We start from the raw sequence: 16,159 nt of genomic DNA, 5'->3' as shown, positions 1-16,159 counted from the left end.
AATCAAATATCTATAAATATCATTTATGTAAAATGAAAAAAGAAGAATTGTGTTCGCCTAAAAGTTTTTAGATGAAACATTAAAAATGCTTGATCACCCGTTGCTAACTACGGACCCAGTTTGGGTCGGCCGACCCAACTGTTGGTCGATGAGTTCCGCTGGAAAGCTACGTAATCTGAAACTTCACCACTAACCCCACCAAGATTGGCGAAATAGAAAGGAATACAAAAGTAGCAATTTTGTGGATTAGTAAAATTTGGGAATAGAAGAAGATTATGCTACATTCCTCTCAAAAGAGTATACACTTTCTAATTTTGAAAACTCTTTTTACTCTATTGAGATGAGACTCACTCTCCACTAACAATACTTTAATTATTTTTTCTTTTGATCTCTCTTATACTTTATCAATTGTGCATTAGAATATGTGTCAGTGCATACTCTTCTGGGATAGAGGGTGTAAAACACAAGAAGCATATATAGCATACTACTATCATGGAGGAGAAATTTTGTACAAGAAAAATGCAAATTTGCTGGAAATAAATTGTGGAGAAGAAGATGCAGGTTTGTTTTGTGATAATAGTATAAGAACATCTCCAACAATTTATACTAAACTCAAACACATTTTAGTGTAAATGTCACGTAGTTAGTTAAAAGTTTCTCTTTTATCTTAGTTGTTATTTCCTTTATTTCTCTTGCTTTTGTAAAGTACTTCCTCTGTCAGCCATTTATAGTATCATCATTTTGACTTATCACAGATTTTAAGAAATCATTTCATTATATGAAGAAAAGTGGGAAAATGAGTTAGTCAAATGTGGACCCCACTTTTATACATTTGTTTTATAATAAAATGTGAGTGTATTGAGTTAGTTGATGGTAAATCTGCCAACCTAAAATGGAAAAAGCAAATGAGACTTTAAATCATGTACATCCTAAAATATCAAAATGAGATTTTAAATCGTGGACAGATGGATGACTATAATTTCTTTCGCCTTTCATCTTCATTTTGCTTGTGATCAAAACAATGCCTCACTTCCACGTCTGCAACCCAAACCCTAATTTTTTGAGTACGGGCTATTCGGGTTATAATTGTTTTGTGTTTTCTTTTCAAATTGAACCCTAAACTTTCAGGTTCCAGAATAACACATCAGGTCAATCGAGTTCAAGACAATTTAGAATTCTTTTTGCTAAGTACTCCCTCCGTCCCAGCTTAAGAGTCATGTTTTGCCATTTCCGTCCGTTCCAGATTAAGAGTCTCATTTAGAATTTATCATATTTGGACATAAAATTTAACCTTATTGTTGATGAAATTTACACTCAAATGTCATTACTTTAATAAAAATAAAACAAAACAAAATCTTGAACATACAAATAGTCAAAAGGATTCCACTTTCGACTACCTTACTTCAATTATTACACACTCCAACAATCACTATATCACTTCAATTATTACACACTCCCTAACTAAATATTTATATTGATGATTTTATATCTATAATAATATATATAATTGAGTGTTATTTCAGCTCTAAACTAATAAATGCACCTAGCCATTTGTTGATACTGAATTCAATGTTAGGCCCGACCAGCACAACCTTCATTGAAGATCGGTGATAGATTGAGCACATTAAGTTTTAATCTGTGGTGTTTGTTTAGAGCATCTCCAATGGCGGCGAGCGGGCCGGCTAGCCGATTTCCGGCGCTCGCCGGTCCGCTCGCCGAACCATTGGAACCAGCGAGCGCCATTTCGGCGAAAAAATCGGCGAGCTCTGGCCGATTCGCGAGCGCTCGCCGATGCGCTCACCGGTCTGCTCGCCGCCATTGCAAGCTCAGGACCAGCGAGCAATCAGCGAGCGAATTTAATGTTTTTTTTTTAATTTTCGAAACATTATATATACGCGATTTGCACGTCATTTTCATTCGCACCACTTGTTTTAACGAGTACTCTCTCTATCTTAATTTTTGTACAAGATCAACAACGGGAAATTAGCAACGTTGGTGGTAGTAGTGGTGGTAGTGGTGGGGATGATGAGGAGTACGATCGTCGAATGAACGAAGCGTTAGAGGCCTATACGAACCGTGAGATTGATCGGCTGCTGCAGAGGGCCATGCAACCGGCGGTACATCGACCACGACCAGTTGTCCACCGCCGAACAGTGATTGAACGTGATCACGTAGTTGCACATCAGCGCCTATACGCAGACTACTTCGCATAGGAGCCGCAGTTCAACGACAACCATTTCAGGCGCCGTTTTAGGATGAGCAGAGCCCTGTTTATGCGTATTGTTAACGCCTTGGAGCAGCGATATCTGTATTTCCGCTTCAGGCACGATGCGGCTGGCATACCCGGCCACACACCTATTCAAAAGTGCACTGCGGCAATCAGGCAGTTGGCCTACGGAGGCGCGGAAGACATGTGGGACGAGTACCTCCACATCGGTGAGTCGACTGCCCTTGAATGTATGAAGTATTTCTGTCAGGGCGTGATTGAAATTTTCCGTGATCAGTACCTTCGAAGCCCTACTCGCGAAGACTGCCAGTATCTGATGCAGATGCACGGGGAGAAGCATGGGTTCCCGGGTATGTTAGGCAGCATAGATTGTATGCATTGGGAGTGGAAGAACTGTCCCGCTGCCTGGAAGGGGTTCTACACGACCGGCTACAAGGGAAAGAATCCCACGATGATCCTGGAGGCCGTTGTTGACTACCGGCTATGGATTTGGCATGCATATTTTGGGATAGCTGGGTCGAACAACGACCTCAACGTCCTCAACTCGTCGCCCCTTTTCAACGAGCAGTGCCAGGGCGTCGGTCCGACCATCCGTTTTGTCGCCAACGTGACCCAGCATGATATGGGCTACTACTTGGCGGATGGGATATACCCTAGGTGGCCCGTCTTTGTGAAGACGATCAGATGCGCATCGGATCAGAGGAAGGCCTACTTTGCAGAACGGCAGGAGTCGGCGCGCAAGGACGTGGAGCCCGCATTTGGTGTGCTCCAGTCTCGATGGGCGGCAATTAGGGATCCAACGCGTTTGTGGCATATCGACTGCATTGCTGATATAATGTACGCATGTATTATCATGCACAACATGATTGTCGAAGATGAAGGTGTACGACTGACTAGTTGGGCCAACGACGATAATGAAGCCGGTCCAAGCCACGGCATAGCCGCCCCCAACGTACGAAATGGGGTCCCGCACGATGAAGTCGGCCTCCTCCAAGCACATGCCGACATGCGCCAAACGGATGCTCATATTCGACTCCAAAAGGATTTAATTGAAGAGTTGTGGGCGCGGAGGATTGCACGGCGTTAGTTTTTTTTTAATTATGTAATTTTTTTAAATGACTTTTTTAAAATTTAAATAAAATAATTGAATTTTCCTGTATCTGTGTCGTAAATTTAATTTCGTATTTTGTGTGATTATCAATTATTTGTTTTATATAATTAGGGGTAATGTGGCTAGGCTATTGCTGGGCTATTTGCTTGTCCTATTAATATAGCAGGAGGATTTTTAGTGCTAATGATGTGACAGGAGGAATTTGTGGCTGAGCTATTGCTGGACAAAAGCCCCTGGAGATGCCCTTAAGCTATTGTGTTTATACGCCTAGAGCATCTATTAATGGTTCTTTCTTCCTCATTCATCCGCCACTCTGGATGAATAAAACGCGTAGTTAAGAAAAAATTATTGAAAAAGAAAAGTAATGAAGGCCAGCTGCATTGTGGATGCCATATAAATAGTCTATTGCAATAGTACTGCCATCATAAGTAAAAAGTAGCATAGCAACAAAAACCAAAATTCATGTCTAATGTTTAGTGAAACAATGAGATGCAAGAAATATCTGTTTTGATACTATCAACTAATTAGCAAACAAAGACACAAGAACTACTTAGGTCATCCTCTGGGCAGCCTCCTTGGCAAGAACCCTCTCCTTAGCCTTGGTCTTGGCCTGTGACTTTGATCCCATGACACCACCTCCCCACTTCTTCCTGGTCTCATCGTATTTGTCGTTGAAGTTGGCCTGTAACAACAGCACATTAAAAGAATTAGATCTGTCACTAAACATCCAAACTGAAAGACCATAATGATGTTGGTCTAAATACCTTGATAGCCTCAAGGATTTTGCTGAATTCCATCTTGTCTTCATTCTTTACTGAGGTCAAGCACAAAACTGAGGCAGTTTTCTTGTGGACGATCTGTGCAGAACAAGACAGCATCACATCAGGCTATAACTATTGAAGATGAGATCCAAAGTAAGTAGTTGAAGTGCAAGTGCAACTTACGCTTCCCAATCTAGCTTTGCCCTTGACAATGCAGTATGGGATCTCCATCTTCCTGCACAAAGCAGGGAGCCAAACAACCAACTCAATGGGATCGACATCATGAGCGATCACAACCAACTGAGCCTTGTTCTGTACAAGAAGAATACACAAATCAGTAAAAAAACACAGCATCAGTCAAATAAAAACAGCAAATGGGAATAGGAAGAGAGCAAAACCTGCTCAATCAGGTAAGTCACATGGTTCAGACCATACTTGACCACAATTGGCTTCTTGGTCTCAGGGGTTTTGCCCTCAGCCTCAGCTTGAGCTCTCTTCAAAAGCCTGTCTTTCTTTTGTGCTCTATCCTCAGGCCTGTACTTGAGAAGCATCTTGAAGAGGCTAGTTGCTAAATCAATATATAATGTCAGTGTAGAGTAGCAAAAGCATGAGATAAACTACTTTTAAATTGCTATGGAATAGCAGTTTCTTGTCAAAAACTTTTGCAGACATACAGAGACAAACCACATACAAATTTATAAAAAAGTGAGTGCTTCGATCCATAAAATATAAAAACTAGTAGTAATTGGAAACAATCTACAAACCATATTTCAACCCTGGACTAAAAATCACAGCCTATTAAATGTTTTTTTGATAATGTGGGACTAGAAACCTCGTAAAACAGGTAACAGCTTCTCAACAAAGCATAATAGATAGACATTACTAAATTGAGGTATATGGCATACCAGAAAAATTATCATTCACTACAGTAAACAAAAAAAACTCAATCAAACGAATAGCTATCCAATCCTAGATAAAGAAAAATAAAACTGAAATATATCTTAAAACACAGAAAATCAGAAAGGGACAATACCCAAATTCTTGTCGAGTGTTTTAGAAAATTGATGAATCGGCGGCGGCACCTTCAAGCGCTGCTTCAAGATCATCTTTTTGCGCTGAATCCGCACGACTTGGGGCCATCTCACAAACCTGTGAAGGTCCTTCTTAGGCGGGAGGGCGCCACCGATTCCAAACTGCTTCGGTCTCTTCTCGAAGAGTGGGTTGACAACTTTCTCCACCTTTTTCTTGGCAGCGACCGGCTTCACACCCTTCTTCGGAGCCTGAAATTAAACATAATTAGATATGAACGGAGGAGGTGAGAAGAGAGAATCGATTTTTACCATTTTCTTCAGCTGTTGGATTGAAAGAGTGAGCAAAACCCTAAATTCCACTTATAATGCGGCGACGAAGGGGCTTGAGTAATAATCATCGAAAATTAGATATACGCCAAAATTAAGCCCAAACCCAAAATTGAGCCCAAATATTTTACAAAATTTTCAAGCTAAAGTTAACATGCAATTGGAATTAAAATAATTGGGTAAATGGAAAAATAAAATAAAATAGTTTTCTTAAATTCTGATGCAAATTTAAATTAAGGTTAATTATATTATAATTATGATATTTTTAAAAATTGTTATATAGATTATGATTTGGGGGAAAGTTAATGAGGCAAACAAAAAAATACCATGCCGACAAAACATTCAGCTTTTTAAATAATATATTTAATCAATTACTCCCTCTTTCCGCGAATAGGAGATCCGTCCTTTTTAGTACGTCCGTGAATAGAAGTCGCGGTTCACTTTTACCATAAACGATAATAGGTTATCGTCTTCTACTAACTCATTTCACTCATATTTCATTTAAAACTAATCTATGCAAATGTGACCTCTATTCCACTAATTTTTTTTCCAATCACTTTTCTTAACATTTCTTAACACTTGTGCTGCTTATAAATGGGACTCCTAATAACCAACGGAGGAAGTATATATTTAATTTATATATATATATGCATTACATTGATTATTTAAGAAACATATCATGATAAATTTTTTGTTATAAGATACTTGGGAAAATATTAAAGTTATGATATTATTTGTCCTTTCAAAAAAGATTATTTTTAAAGGGTCATTGATTACAAATTTACGGGATTGATTTAGAGCATCCGAAACGCGGCGCGGAACCGTCCCGTGTTTCGTGCCGGAGGGACAGAACCCCCGCGCAACGCGTTGCGACACACCGTTCCCATCTCGTCCCGTAACCCGTCCCTGCGAGACGCGGGACGGGCTGTCACGCCACGCGCCATGGCGACGTGGCGCGCCCCTGCGTCATGCGTGACGCCCACTCGCCGGCCCGCGAGTGGGCGCTGTCACGATGACGCAATAAATCTTTTTTTTAAAATTCGAATTAAAAAAAAAATTGTGAACATTAATATTACCGTTTATATCGGTTTTTTTCTTTTTTTAAAATTTTTTTTTTTACTCTATAAATACTCCTAATTCATCTTCATTTCACACACAACTACACATCTATTCTTCCTAAATCAACTGCATTTCCTCTTCAATTTTCATCTAACATCTCATCACAAAATGTCCGGCGACGGCAACTACGGCGGTGGCGGTTTCGACGGGTGGGATCTCAACACGTTTAACTATTGGGAGACCATGTACAACACACTGGGTGGTTCCGGTTCGTCGACGTCGGGCACCCAGGGTTCGGCGACGCCGGGTGGGCACCAACCACCCACTTTTGACGTGGATGCATACGCTCGTCCCTCCGCTCTGCGGTATTCGCAGGGATTATCCCAGGTTCGGGAGGATTTCCCCGTTGAACCCACTCTGGGAGTAGGCCGAGGCGGTGGAAGATCCAGGGCGGAGTCAGAGGCGGGCGAGGAGGAGGAGGAGGATGAAGAGGAGGATCTAGGCCGACATTCGTACATCAACAACGAAACGATGGCGGTGTACAACGCCTGGATCACCGTCTCGTATGATCCCGTCGTCGGGAATCAACAACCCAACAAGTGCTTCTGGGAAAAGGTCACCGAGATCTACCACCAGATTAAGCCGAAAGGGTCCCGGAAGCGCACATGTAAGATGCTCCGCTCTCACTTTGGCCGAGTCGACAAACAGGTCAAATAAATCTGTGGCATCTACTCGACCGAAGCGGCGCACCACCAAAGCGGAGCTTCGGGAGCCGACATTATGAGAGCGGCTTTGCGCGTCTACAACCAGGACACCGGTAAACAATTCAAATATGTTGATATTTGGCAGGTCGTCAAGGACGAGGAAAGGTGGGCCGGCGGTGTCCGCTCCAGCTCGGGCTCAACCTCAAAGTGCACGAAGCACACGACGAGTGGCCAATACTCGTCTGGTGACACCGGTGAGGGCAGCGGCGCACAAGAGGGTGCACTGCAGGAGTTTGCGGGCACGGCCAGCGATGCCGCGGTATCCAGCCGTGGGCGCCGTCGGCCGCAAGGGACGAAGCTGGCGAAAGCGGCTAGAGCGAGGAAGGGCCGAGGCGAATCAAGCCAGGCGGGCTCAGGATCGGGCTCGGGGGAGGCTCGAACACCCTTATGGCGGTGTACATGACCGCACTTCCCGCTTCTCGCCCTCCCAATACCAAGCCTGGTGGAAAGGAATTGTGTATATGGCAGCACAACTTGGCCTTCCGCCTCCTATTGCACCTCCACCGCCTTCGGGGGATGATTCACCGGCGGAGTAATTTTTTTTTTCTTTAAATTTGTATTTTAAATTATGCAACGTTTAATTTTTTAGGATTTTAATTGTGTGTTTTTTTTTTATTTTAAGTTGTACTTTTTTTTATGTTGTGTGTTTTTTAATGAAGTGTGTTTGTTTTAATTGAATTGGGTTAGAAATAAAAATAAAAAATGAAATTGAATGAATAGTAATATAAGAAACGAATAAGGAACGGGGGGTTGCAGGTTCCGTTCCTTAGTTAAGGAATGAAGTAAAAAAGTACAGTGTGGTCCGCAAATAATAGTTTAAGGAACGATATAGCAACGGCGTTGTGGATGGCCAACATCCGCAACGGATGTCACGGTGGACTTTCCAAAAACACATTCGGCCACGTCATAAGCATATCCCACTGCACAATGGCGGACATCCACAATAATAAAAATTCACAAATATGCAATTTACGGAATTAAAATTTCGACACGAATACGGGAAAAATGCAACGCTTTTATTTAAATAGTAAAAAACATACATAGTTATTTATAAAAAAATAAAAAAAAAATCAAAAACCAGGACGTCCGTGGGGACATCCGTCGTGTCACCGCAATGGCAGACGTCACGACAGACGTCCCGACGGATGTCGCCAAAAAGCCGCGGATCTGCGATGTCCGCAGCGAACGTCCGCATCCGTCCCTCCCACACCTAATGGCGGACGTCCCTCGCGGACATCCGGCACTCCGGTCGGACGTCCGCCTGGAAATCCACGAGTTTCTCTAAGAGCATCCACAATAACCGGCGTCACCACCGCCACGCCGATTTTTCGCCCACGCCGGTTTGACGCCGAACCATTGGAACCGGCGTGGGCGAAATCGGCGTCAAAATCGGCGTCGCCATGCCGATTCCCGCGCTGACGCCGGTTCCGACGCCGATCCTCACGGGCGCCATTGTGCGTCCCGGATCGGCGCCAAACCGGCGTCGGATTTAAATTTTTTTTTTTTTGAACACACTATATATACGCGCGTTGAACCTCATTTTCATTCGCACCACTTGTTTTAACGAGTACTCTCTCTCTACCTTACTTTCTGTACAAGATCAATTTAAGAAATGAGTAATGCCGGTGGTAGTGGTGGGGATGCGGATGAGTACGAGCGTATGATGAACGAAGACCTAGATGCCTATACGAGCCGTGAGGTTGATCGATGGATGCAGAGTTATATGCAGTCGGCGGCACCTCGCCCACGACCAGTTGTCCAACGTCGACAAGTGGTGCATCGTGATCATGAAGCTGCACATCAGCGCCTGTTCACAGATTACTTCGCAGAGGAGCCGCGTTTTGACGCCAACCATTTCAGACGTCGTTTTAGGATGAGGCGGGACTTATTTATGCGTATTGTTAACGCATTGGAGCAGCGATATCTGTATTTCCGCTTCAGGCACGATGCGGCTGGCAGACCCGGCCACACCCCTATTCAAAAGTGCACTGCGGCAATCAGGCAGTTGGCCTACGGCACCGCGGCAGACATGTGGGACGAATACCTCCACATCGGTGAGACGATTGCCATCGAATGTATGAAGTATTTCTGCCAGGGCGTGATCGAAGTATTCGGTGATCAGTATCTCCGAAAGCCTACCCCCGAAGATTGCCGGAATCTGCTGCGGATGCACGGGGATCAGCACGGGTTCCCGGGAATGCTAGGCAGCATAGATTGTATGCATTGGGAATGGAAGAACTGTCCCGCTGCCTGGAAGGGGTTTTACACGACCGGCTACAAGGGAAAAAATCCCACGATGATCCTCGAGGCCGTGGCTGATTACCGGTTGTGGATTTGGCATGCGTATTTTGGGATAGCCGGTTCGAACAACGACCTAAATGTCCTCAACTCGTCGCCCCTTTTCAACGAGCAGTGCCAGGGCGTCGGTCCGGCCATCAGTTTTGTCGCCAACGACAACCAGCATGATATGGGCTATTACTTGGCGGATGGGATATACCCTAGGTGGCCCGTCTTTGTGAAGACGATCCGGTGCGCATCAGATCCGAAGAAGGCCTACTTTGCGACGCGGCAGGAGTCGGCGCGAAAGGACGTGGAACGCGCATTTGGTGTGCTTCAAGCTCGATGGGCTGCAGTTAAGGGACCAACGCGTTTGTGGCATGTCGACTGCATTGCTGATATAATGTACGCCTGTATTATCATGCACAACATGATCGTCGAAGATGAAGGTGTACAACTGACTGATTGGGCCACCGACGATAATGAAGCAGGTCCAAGCCACGGCGTCACCACCGCCAACGTGCGAGGTGGGGTACCGCACGATGAAGAAGCCCTCCTCCAAGCACATGCCGACATGCGTCAGACGGAGGCTCATATTCGACTGCAAAAGGATTTAGTTGAAGAGTTGTGGGCGCGGAGGATTGCAAGACGTTAGTTTTTATGCAAATTTATGTAATTTTTTAAATGTAATTTGTTTAATTATTGTACTTTTTTTTAAAAATTAATGTACTTTTTAAATTTTAATATTATTATTCGAATTTTCCGTATTTGTCTCGTAAATTAAATTCCGTATGTTGATACGAGTGTAAATTAAATTATATAATTGTTATTAGTGATGTGGATAGGTAGTGTGAAGGCTATGTGAGGGCTATTTGATGTCCAGTTGATGTGGCAAACTGATGTGACAGGAGAATTGTAGTGCTGATGATGTGGCAGTGTAAAGGCTATTTGATGGCTATTTGACGTCCGGTGCTATTGGAGATGCTCTAAATTGTTTTACCTAACATCTTTTGTTGTATTTGTAAGATTCTTAGAGGTATTTATTCAATACATTTTTGAATTGTGTGATTAAATGAATCATCAGTAGAGGTTGCTCGGTTTCAAAGAAACAAACGTCGGTTAAATCAGCTGATATTTTTTTATCTTGTGCTGGTGTTCATAGCCGGAGCGTCGTCGTTTGTGACAACGGCACCGGTGTAATTCCCCTCATCTTCAACCACCTGCACATTTCCGTTTATCGATCTTTGATTTTATTATTATCGCTTGATCGCTTCCCCCGATCGATGCTGCATGTCTAGCTGATCCTGCAATACTTTTAAGTTTTATTGGATGTTGATCTGTCCTGTTAGTGTTAATTATATATTTTTATTACTATGTTTTTAGGGTAATTTGAGTGTGAATTGCATCAATTTTGCTGTTACGCTTTTGGTCATTACCGATGCTCATGTCATAGGTTTTGTATGAATTGATTGCAGTATGTGAAGTGTGGATTTGCGGGAGAGAACTTCCCAACGTCTGTGTTTCCTTGTGTTGTTGGAAGGCCAATGCTTCGTTATGAAGAATCTTTAATGGAACAAGAGATCACGGTCAGCTTGTTACTCTTTTAATGCATCTTTAGTGTTTGTCCTATTTTCAGATTAAATTTCGCACATGAACGCGTGTGTAAGTTGTATTAATATCAACTAGAGTATTAATTGAAATCGATTCCTAGACGGTCAGGGACATGGTGGGCTATTCAGTATCTTGTAGAAAGAGAAATTCTATAGTTTGCACCATATAGGTTCACGAAATAAATGTTGTATTCAGTTCTTTATTGGTGGGACGGGACTCACGGTCAATGTGGAGTGGATAAAGGTGGATCAATACATGTATGTATACCCTTAATTAAAACAAGTTGGCAAAGTACGACTAGGAGCCAAAGGAAAGGTTGGCCATTCCCATTAGTAAATTTTGAGTGGTACCACAAGGCTCATTGGAGTTCGGAAGCGAAATAACTGGATCATTAATCATTCCCTACCCCCCACAATCTCAATGCTATGGTTCAGATGCCTACTTTTAATTCCTATCATGATTCTGATGCCAACTCTTGTCGTGCTGCGCCAACTTATTGCCGACTCAGTTGGATTTTCGAATCTTTTTGTTCCTAGGACACTCTTGTGGGTGATGCTTGTTTAAAGTGGAGACACCAATTGGACATATCTTATCCTGTAAACAACGGAATCGTTCAAAATTGGGATGATATGGGACATGTGTGGGATCATGTATTTTCTAGCGAACTAAAGGTTGTTTTTTTTAGTTTAAGTACGTGCAATCTCGTTTAAGATGATATCTAATTTATTCTACTGTTTTCTGTTTGAAGGTAGATCCCACGGAATGTAAAATCTTGCTTACCGATTCGCCTCTGAATCCATCTAAAAACCGTGAAAAGATGGTAAGCTGACACCTTAAAAGGATATGCTTAGATTTGCTTCTAAATGTTCAATATTGACTGATCTAGTTTCCACGTTGTCTTTGTTTCAGGTTGAGATTATGTTTGAGAAATACAAATTTCAAGGTGTTTTCATCCAAATACAAGCTGTTTTAACATTGTATGCTCAAGGTGCTTACACGAATACTTGATTTTTTAGATGTTAGAAGCAGAAGCTTCTATTTTTAACTGCTGAATCCAGGCTATTATAAATCAGGTCTGGAAGTGATTAACTAATGTAATCTCTTGTTAATGGGTTTGTTTAATGAATTTGATGTCAAAAATTTTGTCTCAAATTAAGATTTCATTTTGGATATAAAAGTTACTATGTTCTTTTAATTCTTTCTTGACCTGACTCAGGTTTGCTTACGGGACTTGTAATTGACTCCGGCGATGGAGTTACTCATGTGGTAAGCATCATGCAATGTTGTCCTTGTGAAATGGTTTGGAGGTAATAGAGGACGCTTGATGTATCGTACATTCAAAATAAATTGCAAAGATAATTATAGCATTGTGAAGTTGGTCTCTAGTTTGATAGTGCCAGATCAAGTCGGAATTTTTTTAATCTGTCATGATCTAGATTCATGTGCATTTAACTGGTTATGTTATACTCTGAAAATGTTAATGAAACTTGTATCCCAGGTTCCAGTTGTTGATGGATACTCATTTCCCCATCTTACAAAACGAATGAACGTAGCCGGGCGCCACATAACTTCATATCTTCTTGATTTGCTCATGAGGAGGGGGTAAGTGTTCTTGAAATTTCAGAACTCAGTTGTTGCACTATGTTGGCGGGGCTGGGAAATTTGGCATTTTTCTCATTAATGGGACGCCTTTTATCTGTGAAGGTATGCTATGAATAGAAATGCTGACTTTGAGACAGTAAGGAATATCAAAGAGAAGCTTTGTTATATAAGGTGAACATGCATTTACTTCTTTAATGACCTGTGACTGGATATACAGGTTTTAAAAGTTGCGTAGTTTTCTGCAGTTATGATTACAAAAGGGAGTATCAGTTGGGACTTGATACTACCATCCTTGTAAAAATTATACTGTAAGTTGTTTTGCTAGTTCTTGTCATTTACCAAACTTATAGGATAATGTGTAGTGTTGGTGTTGATATACCTATAATAATTAGCTCCCAGATGGAAGGGTCATTAAAGTTGGGAATGAGCGGTTTCAAGCACCAGAGGCTCTTTTCTCTCCCGTAAGTATGTTTATGTCATATCAAAGCTATGTAGTTAACATTATTTAGTTCTATATCAATCTTCTGGATTACTAATTATGATGAAACATGATGTTAGAGAAGGACTCATCTCATCCACTTGCAGACACCTGCCATGTCTTAACCAGTTGCATTACGATTAGCTTAAATGTTCTAATCCAATGCCTAGTTGCCTACTTTCTAATTTTGGCGTCCATTATGTGGTGGTAGGAGTAGGATAAGAAATGTTGTTGGAAACCTAATCTTTTATTCACATCCCTAATTATTCCTTTTCTTAGAAATCTTTCGTGTTTGTGTTTGGGGACACTGGGGGGTGGGGGGATAATGAAAAGTTTTTCGTTTAGGATGGTTGTCAATTATGTTATGAGTACCTTTTGATCCCCGCTTCTTGACTATTATGCATATAATCTGTTGTTGTAATTCAAACAGGAGCTAATAGATGTCGAAGGAGATGGAATGGCTGACATGGTATTTCGTTGCATCCAGGAAATGGATATTGACAATAGGATGATAGTACTCATATTTTTTTAAACTGCAAAGCACCTATGTGATACATTCTGCAGTTTATGATGCACTAGAATCCTTTTCCTTTTGCAGCTTTACCAGCACATTGTCCTCAGCGGTGGAAGCACAATGTATACTGGATTACCTAGTCGGTAATATATCATATCCCTCTCTTCACTTTCAACTAGACAACGAGAAACATGATCGATTCATAATATACTAGTGTATATTCTTGAGAAAGTCCATTAACTTAATTTTGTTGAGGATAACCTATTGTGTGGGTTCATTGGTGTAGACTATTATTGCTCTGAGATGCGGAGAGAATATCATGCTTTCTTATCTTTATTATAATAACAACTAGGCTTTTCCTCAATCTCATAAAAGGCTGTGGCTGGGAAAGGTTCCAAGTGATGCCAACCCTGTGATACCATGTGATGTAGTACTACATGCATAGATCGCCTTTTCAAAAAATTTAATGTGATGAAGGGCCTTTTAATTGATAAATTATTTATCCGTATAGCTTTTCATACTGTAATTTTCTATAGATCTGACTGCATCAAAATCTCATCTTTGCTTGTTAGTTTTTAGGTTCTTTGTACACATATTATGCTCATTATAATAGTTAAAGTTAGTGCAGAATCTTGCTAGTTCCTGGTGGATTTGTTAGATTAGGATTGGGTTTTTTGTTCAATTCTCATGAAACTTCTTTTAACTTGCTTATTTATGCCATGTTATTACCAGCTCGGAGAAAGAATTATCGTAGCGTTATCTGGATTCTGTGTTAAAGGTAAATAAGGACGGATTGAAGGTAAATTAATGCTAATTCTGCTTCTAAGCTGGTATCATTTTCAGTCGAATAAGGACTGTTTGAAGTTATTTAGTAGCAATGCTTAAAATTTAACATTTCTAGTAAAATACATAGCAATCATATGGTAAAATTTATCTCTCTCTCTCTCTCTCCTTGACCCATTTATAACCTTTGGTCTTTAATATCAATTAGAACAACCTCATCAGGTCCCGATGTGCAGCATAATTAGTGAGGTTGTTGTTTGCAAATAAGACCTGACTCGATCTTTTGAGAATTCCCAGGCTCAGTCTCATATACTCATATTATTAATATGTTGATATTTGCATTAGTAAGATGCTACTTTGTTTTTACCACACTAATGTCCAAGATCTGTGGTGTTTACCAATGCTTGTTATTACAGTATCTTATAAGTAAGCAATAGTTTGACATCCTCAAGTACATGTCACAAGACTTTCACCACGGCCAAGTAGAGCCAGCATATTATAGTTGCTTTTGCTCCTTATTGTCTAAAATATGAATTAAATGATATTAGTATATTTATTGTTGGGCATTGAAACTAAGGTGGTATCATATACTATGTGAGTATCTATGACTGTGTTTAGCTATATAGAAAATTTTATTAATAAAAAGAAGGTTGTGCTTGTTTAGGATGTCCATTTCACAACATTATGTCAGTGTTTTCTGCCCTTGATACAAATTATGACTGGATTAAGGTGGAAGGAACTAGGGAATTGTGAACAACTTTTGCATTGTATATTGGGTTTAACTGTACACCTGTTGAAAAAGCAAGTAATCTTTCTGATGCAATCTTATGGAGATACATAAACGTGTGTGTGTGAGAGAGAGAGAGAGATAAATCTGTGAGCTGTATCAGGACAGGAAAACAAAAACCTTAAACAGATGTACATTTTACTTGAAATCTATACACACCAAATTATTGATGAAGTACAGTAGTACACACAACTGACTAATCAAACAAACCGATTACTACATGTAAAGATTGCAGCAAAAGCTTCAAGAAATTCCAAATAATCATAGGGATGCATGAGAGGGGGAAAGAGTTGTGGTAGAACCAATTTATTGATTCATGCCCCACATAGAGAGATGTCTCTCTTGGATGGCCTATAACTCAATGCATTGAGGCTGTAAATGCACGTATTGGCTTGTTTCGATTTGATCGAAATCTGGTCAGAAGTCGACTGGAAGCTGGGGACTGTGCAGGCCGGAGACGACGTCGAGAGCAGAGTCGCTCGGCAAGTGCTTCCTACAGCCTTATCCCTAGCACATTCTACACCATCAACAGAAGGTACCTCCAGCTTGTAGATACCATCCTTATTTGTTGTTCTGTTCACTGAAAATGATATTTGCTCAGCAGTAGTAGGAGAAATTGCCTTGAACATGCAATCTATTCTATAACTCCAACTCCTGTTACATGATAACAAATCAACAATGTATTAAGATTGCAAGAAACTCCCCAAAATCTTGCAATTCCAACTTTTTTTCTTTCCAGAAAACAGAACCCAACTAAGACAAAACCAAACACATCATAAAACAAGACCTTCATATATAACAAGATGCAATCCTCTGATTGGAATGTT

General features: G+C 41.1%; 2 protein-coding genes across 9 annotated transcripts; one reads left to right on the top strand and one right to left on the bottom strand.

Moving 5' to 3' along the window:
* Nucleotides 1–3,725: 3,725 nt before the first annotated feature.
* LOC121762690 (60S ribosomal protein L7a-2-like) lies at nt 3,726–5,532 on the bottom strand. The gene is made up of 6 exons (XM_042158650.1): nt 5,440–5,532; nt 5,133–5,379; nt 4,498–4,667; nt 4,283–4,411; nt 4,103–4,195; nt 3,726–4,020 (listed from the first exon to the last, which is right to left on the bottom strand). Exons 1-6 carry the CDS (start codon nt 5,440–5,442, stop codon nt 3,889–3,891), a joined length of 774 nt encoding a protein of 257 aa, XP_042014584.1. The 5' UTR covers nt 5,443–5,532; the 3' UTR covers nt 3,726–3,888.
* Nucleotides 5,533–10,603: 5,071 nt separating this feature from the next.
* On the top strand, nt 10,604–15,663 carry LOC121762166 (actin-related protein 2-like). Of its 8 annotated transcripts, none has more exons than XR_006042174.1 (13): nt 10,604–10,753; nt 11,033–11,143; nt 11,705–11,839; nt 11,917–11,988; nt 12,078–12,156; nt 12,385–12,434; nt 12,667–12,770; nt 12,873–12,941; nt 13,016–13,078; nt 13,170–13,231; nt 13,679–13,717; nt 13,847–13,905; nt 14,495–15,208. XR_006042174.1 is itself a non-coding variant. In XM_042157963.1 (13 exons), the coding sequence occupies exons 2-12, from the start codon at nt 11,102–11,104 to the stop codon at nt 14,536–14,538; spliced, it is 786 nt and encodes a 261-aa protein (XP_042013897.1). In that variant the 5' UTR covers nt 10,604–10,753; nt 11,033–11,101; the 3' UTR covers nt 14,539–14,561; nt 15,561–15,663. The 8 variants fall into 8 exon arrangements, 3 of the variants coding, with proteins under 3 accessions (XP_042013897.1, XP_042013896.1, XP_042013898.1); XR_006042171.1 differs by having other exon boundaries at nt 13,163–13,231; XM_042157963.1 differs by lacking the exon at nt 13,679–13,717 and adding an exon at nt 15,561–15,663 and having other exon boundaries at nt 13,163–13,231; nt 14,495–14,561.
* Nucleotides 15,664–16,159: the final 496 nt, after the last annotated feature.

This window comes from Salvia splendens, chromosome 13, assembly GCF_004379255.2.
Source record: "Salvia splendens isolate huo1 chromosome 13, SspV2, whole genome shotgun sequence".
In the NCBI taxonomy this organism is placed as follows: Eukaryota; Viridiplantae; Streptophyta; class Magnoliopsida; order Lamiales; family Lamiaceae; genus Salvia; species Salvia splendens.
The sequence above is the reverse complement of the archived record's forward strand: the minus strand, read 5'-3'. Positions and strand labels throughout refer to the sequence as shown.